Source organism: Lathyrus oleraceus, chromosome 4 (genome assembly GCF_024323335.1).
Source record: "Lathyrus oleraceus cultivar Zhongwan6 chromosome 4, CAAS_Psat_ZW6_1.0, whole genome shotgun sequence".
NCBI lineage: Eukaryota > Viridiplantae > Streptophyta > Magnoliopsida > Fabales > Fabaceae > Lathyrus > Lathyrus oleraceus.
This window is the reverse complement of record NC_066582.1, coordinates 480925062-480931341: the sequence shown is the minus strand read 5'-3', so window position 1 is coordinate 480931341 and position 6280 is coordinate 480925062. Positions and strand designations below refer to the sequence as shown.

Genomic DNA, 6280 nt, shown 5'->3' with positions numbered 1-6280 from the left:
TATATATATATATATATATATATATATATATATATTATAAGATACAAGACTAATGTAAATTAAATTTTTTCTTTTAATATTTTCCTAATCAACTTTAACAAATTAAAAATGAAAATAAAATTAAATATATAATAATTTCATTTCAAATAAAATAATAGTATTTATAAATAAATATTTTTTTATATGTAAATTAAAATAAATATTATATAAAAAATACGTAAACTAAACACATTATACATGTTAATTTATCTAAAAAATTAAAATATATAATAGTCTTTTAAGATTTGGTGTGATTCAGTTTAATTTATAAAATACAAATTATAAACTGAATTTGAACCGTGAAAATTGGTTAAAAAATAACTTAAACACATCAAAATTAAATATAATTTTTATGATTTTTAATTTGATTTGATTCGATTAAGAATTTTCTATCGAGTGGATTTGATTTTGAATACCTAAAAGAAAATACCATAGTGTAAAATTTAAATACCTAACAAAATAAAAAATAAAATTAAGCCTCGTATATCAAAAGTACCCCCCTCGTTCCTTTATTTCACATCGCAGATCTCCAAACTTGAAACTTCAAATTCACACTGCATCCCTCTTCTCTTCTCCCCAGGCATGGCATCCAACGTAAGCCCCTTCCTCCCTCTCTTTCTCTAAGCTTTTTCATCTCCTATATCATTTCATTCTATGTACATCAATCGCAATGCAATAATATCTAAGCATATAGATTTATGGGAAAATATGAAATAGGTGAAATTTTGAGGTTATTTTCTGTTGTAATGGATCAGTACACATGTGGATCCTATTTGAGCTTATTCCAATAGATTTAGGAATTGGGTTTCCAAAAAGTTTTGGTTTTGTGTTTGTTTGTTTGTTGGATCTTCCACTTATTTTGACTTTGGATTGATATACTTGCGAATGGGTATTTTTATTTGAGATATTTGGTTTGCATCATTTCAGATCCGTTTAAAATATTTATCTTCATACTGCTCATTTGTTAGGCTTTTTACTGGATTTTCATCGAATTTTGAAAGCTAGGTTTCTACTATTGAGATAATTGATGATTAGAGAAAGGGATTCATTTTGTTTTTGTTTTGATGTAAACAAAAATCTGTTGTGTTTAATTTTGAGTGTCAAATGCATAGTGTTGTCAAATAGAAGCTATAGTGTATGAGAATTTGAAGAAATCATAATTGTTCTTCGACTATATGCAATTTAGTAGTAGTGTTAAGTTTGTAAAACAACAGCTTTAGCAATGTTATAGCACACTGTGGGTAGTAGAATTTGAAGCAACAACTATTTTTTGTGATTGACAATTCTGCAATGCCTTAATCTGTAGTTATTGATGAAGTTGTAACCAGGAACTAGGAACTAATATTATTTGAAATTGCTATCTTATGAATGGCGTGTGTAAAATTGAACAAGATGTTCCGCAGCTATTCTGCTTGCGTTTTGTTTTGTGGTTTATCAGTTTTGCCAATTTAAAGAGGGGGTCTTCCAATATTTGTGAAAACCACAGTGCTTCTTTTTTGACTTGTTTCCATGTTGTCACGACTGTAGGGCTTGTGTCCTTCGATTAAAAACATTCTTCTTTTAGATTCTGAAGGGAAGCGTGTGGCAGTCAAGTATTACTCAGATGACTGGCCAACGAACAGTTCAAAATTAGCTTTTGAGAAGTTTGTGTTCACCAAGACTGTTAAGACAAATGCAAGGACAGAAGGTAAGCAACAAACTGTTCAAAATTAGCTTTTGAGAAGTACTTTCATGATATGAAGTCAATTAATTTTGTATTGTTCTCTAGTGTAGTGCCTTTAGTGGTGGCATTGGCTGGCTATATAAATCGAACATGATTCTTGATAACAGATACGTAACTGTGTTTATAGGTTATTATGTCTTGCATCAATATGTAAAAGATTCGGTTATATTTTGAAACATTCTCTTGAGCCAGCATCACTATCTGCTGCATAACTAGTTAGGAAATAGACTTGACCATTCTTTACTAAAGTTCTGCATTTCCTTTTGACACCGCCTTCAATTTTGATGTGCTTAATCAGACATCTATTCAAGTCAGCACTCTTCCATACATGTAGTATTTTGTTGTGTCTTTTATATCTACTGATAAATGGTAAGATTGAAGAGTTCATAAGCCATTTGCTTGTAGTGGTGCCCATATCATGTTGTACTGTTTTTCAACATATGAAGGGAACATGAACTTTCCCGAAAACCTCAGACATATGTACTATTTCTTTTTTCCCCTTTCGAGCAATCAAAGTGCTGTAAAAAGCACTTAATGATGGTATCTGTTTTTTTTTATATTGTAGAAAAACTTTTGTGAACATTCATGGTTATCGTGTTTCTTTTCAAATTGATATATTGTTAAAAAAATCATTATCTGCAGCTGAGATAACACTGCTTGAGAACAATATCATTGTTTACAAATTTGTGCAAGACCTGCATTTCTTTGTCACTGGTGGTGATGATGAAAATGAGCTCATTTTGGCTTCAGTTCTTCAAGGTTTCTTCGATGCAGTCACCCTTTTGCTGAGGTATTTATGGTTGTATTTTGTGATCCGAATTTAGAACCAGATGGGTCTCTCTACTCATCTTTGTGTTCCTCTTACAGGAGCAATGTTGACAAAGGCGAGGCACTTGAGAACTTGGATCTCATTCTTTTATGTCTTGACGAGATTGTTGATGGAGGGTATGTATATACTTATTAGAGGCAAAGTGTCTTTCCAATGAGAGTTTATTAATTCTTTTAACAACTATTTTTTTTTGCTTGAAGGATTATACTTGAAACAAATGGACCTCTTATAGCAGAAAAAGTGACCTCCCATAACATGGATGCTGATGCCCCCTTATCAGAGCAGGTAATGTAACTCTCTTTCAGCTTAGTTTCAATCAGTACTGTGTTCATTTTATTGATATTTGCGACACAAATGCACAATGTCATATTTACTTCATCGTCGATTTGACAGCTATTTTCTGATATTGCAGACACTAACTCAGGCATGGGCTACAGCCAGAGACACTTTCACAAGAACTCTTCTAACATGATACTCTCATGACGGTGTACTTAAATGCACTTAAATGCGCAGCTTATATTTCAGTAGTTAATTTTTTCTGTTAATGAGAGTTGTTTTATTTTATTCCTCCATTTTTATATGGTGTCTTTACTAAGATCTGGAATGCTTTCATGAATTCTAGTTATCGAGTTACTGTACCATTTTTTTCTTTGAAGGATCTTCCTTGATCCTTCTTCTGTACACCTGATATTATTTTTCCAATGAATGTAAGAACTTATTAATCGGAAGTGAATGATCATGGTATATAAAGCAACGTAGGTATCGTTTTATGATATCCAAGTTAGTCTGACGATTTGGTTCCACTTCATATATCATATACTAATGGTTAGAATTTGGAACCACAAGTAGGGGGATAGTTGAGTGTGGAGAGAGATATTGAGAGAGAATTAGAGTGAATTTTAATTGACGGTGAAAATATGCAATTTATTATTCATGAAATATTCCAAAGGTATTTATACAATTACACGAGACGAATAATAATTATCAAAATAGAAAAAACTAAAAACTTCCCGGTGTAACCGGTTGCACTATTTGCCAACATGTTACATTCTGCTATGGTTTTGAAAAATATCCCACAATTAATTTGTTGCAATTGATTACATTTAGTTTCTGTTTGTCAAATGCAAGGGGTGTGATTGGTTACATTTATATGTCAATTGATTACATGCACGTGAATTACTCTTTTCTCTTAATACATCATTTTAATTCATGTGCTTCAAATCTTCCATGCCTATATTTTTCTTCAATCTCTTAAACACTTCAATTGTGACTTCTTTGGTCAGCAAATTGACACTTGGTCTTCAATTCTACCAAGTTCTCTCAAGTAGTGAAATTTCATCTCAATATGTTTGCTTCTCCCATTTATAATGGGTTCTTAGCAAGGTCTATAGCGGAAACGTCATCAACCATCAGCGTTACAACATCACCCTCTTCGCTGTCCAACTTCTTTAACAAATTCATTAATCACATGGCTTGACATGCACACAGCGAAGCTGCAATGTACTCGACCTCACAAGAAGACATCACCATTAACCGTTCCTTTTTCGATCACCATGAGGTTGGTGTTTCACCGAACATAAAGATGTATACAACTGTAGATTTTATATCGTCTTTATCTCCATACCAATTGGATCGGTAAATCCGAATAAATTACATTTTTTGTCTCCGTCCATTGCTGGAAAGAGAATTTCGTAGACAATAGATCTTTTGATGTATCTTAGAATTCTCTTGACTGCTGCCAAGTGAGACACCTTTGGTCTCTCCATAAATTTGCTTACAATACCGACACTAAATGCCAAATTCGGTCGCGTATTGCACAAGTAACACATGGGTACAATTAGCCTCCGATATTGAGTTGGATTAATATCTTGCTCATCCTCATTCTTTAAAAATTGCAACCTCAGTTCAGTCGAAGTAATATGAGCATTACAATGCTCCATTTCAAACTTCTTTAAAATCTTAATCGCATATCTTTTTTGGTGCATGCAATCCCTTCTTGGACTTGTAAAACTCAATGCCAAGGAAGTATGTCATGAGGTCAAGGTCGGTCATCTCAAACTCCTTCATAAGCTCACTCTTGAACTTAGAAATGCATTCTTCATTGTTGCATGTAATCAAAAAATCGTCTATGTAGAGACAAATGATTATCACCCTTTCATTTATATCATTCCTCACATACACACTATATTCAGGTACACACTTCTTGAAGTCAATTTTCTTTAAGAAACCATATATCCTCTTGTTCTAAGCTGTTGGAGCTTATTTCAATCCATACAACGCTTTCTTCCATTGGTAAAACTTTGACTCTTGTTTTTTCACAACAAAACAAGGGGGTTGTTCTACATAAACCTCTTCTTTAAGCGGTTTGTTCAAAAATGCAGATTTAACATCCATTTGGCAGATGGACTAATTGTTGTTACTTGCAATATCAATAACTAGCCTAATGGTTTCAATTCTAGCCAGCAATGCAAATATCTCTTCAAATTCTATGTCTTCTCTTTGCAAAAATCCTTTGCAACTAATTGAGTCTTCTGCTTGATTATTTCACCTTTGGGGTTTGGCTTTACTTTATTCATCTATCTTACACCAATTGGCTTCTTTCCTTTTGGTAGATTAACTAACTCTTAAGTGGTGTTTGACTCAATCGATTTCAGCTTCTCTTTCATAGCCCAGATCCATTTTAGATCACTCAAGTCCTCCTCCATTTTAATGGGTTTATATTTGACCATAAGTGCAAAATGGAGGAAATCACCATGGTCATTAATTTCGTTATCTTGGACCAACTCACAATCTTTGAGTCTTGTGAGCATACCTTATTGTCTTGTTGATCTCTTCACATTATCTTCCATTCGGGCTTCAACGGGGGTTGGTTTTGTGCCTTTCTGCCAATGTTTTAAAAACCGGACCAAACCGGTTGAACTGGGAATCAAAGATGAATCCGGTTGGATTAACCTTTCAAAACCGTTACTGGGTTAAAGCCGGAGTAAAATCGAAAAAATCGGATTGAACCGTCCAAAACCATTCGAACCAAAGAACCAGAGCCGGTTTTGTAAAATCGCTGGTTCAAAAAAATTCATCAAGTTGGCCATTTTTAATTTTTGTTTATAAATTTTAATATGTCAATATCAAAGCTTAAAATACATTCTCAATCACAAAAAAATCATAATTTTTTACAACCAAACAAACTTATAAGTTTTATCACTCCATTATAGTTTTTCTTTCAACCACACTTCATCATCATCACGCCGTCTCTTTCAAACATAGTCACGATATCTAACTCAATATTGATTGTCGTTAAAGTCAATATTGTTTGTTGTTGTCAATTAAGATTTATTTATCATAATTCAATTCAAATTCTTTTTTTTAATAAAGTATATTATATTATTTATTTTTGGTATTTTATCTTATTTAATTTAGATATTCTTAATTATTTGAACTTTATTTTAGTTATTATATTCTATTATTTTAATTTTGATTTGAATTAGTTTAACTTATTTTATTGTAATTCTTTAATTTGGTCAAATTGTTCTTAAATGAATGTTGAAAAATGAAGTGTAGAACTATGTTATGTTATTATATGTATTATCGATACTGTTGTATTAAATTTGTAATGAATTTTTGAAATATTTATTTTATTAAGTTGTGAACATATGATTGTCTGTGACATATTTATGAAGTTTAATTTTGTA

The 6280-nt window shown here is 32.0% G+C and overlaps 1 protein-coding gene across 1 annotated transcript; it reads left to right on the top strand.

Moving 5' to 3' along the window:
• The first annotated feature begins 474 nt into the window (after window positions 1-474).
• Window positions 475-3319, top strand: LOC127076357 (coatomer subunit zeta-2). Its single transcript, XM_051017984.1, has 6 exons — window positions 475-633; window positions 1567-1726; window positions 2405-2552; window positions 2630-2707; window positions 2792-2876; window positions 3004-3319. The coding sequence occupies exons 1-6, from the start codon at window positions 622-624 to the stop codon at window positions 3061-3063; spliced, it is 543 nt and encodes a 180-aa protein (XP_050873941.1). The 5' UTR covers window positions 475-621; the 3' UTR covers window positions 3064-3319.
• Window positions 3320-6280: the final 2961 nt, after the last annotated feature.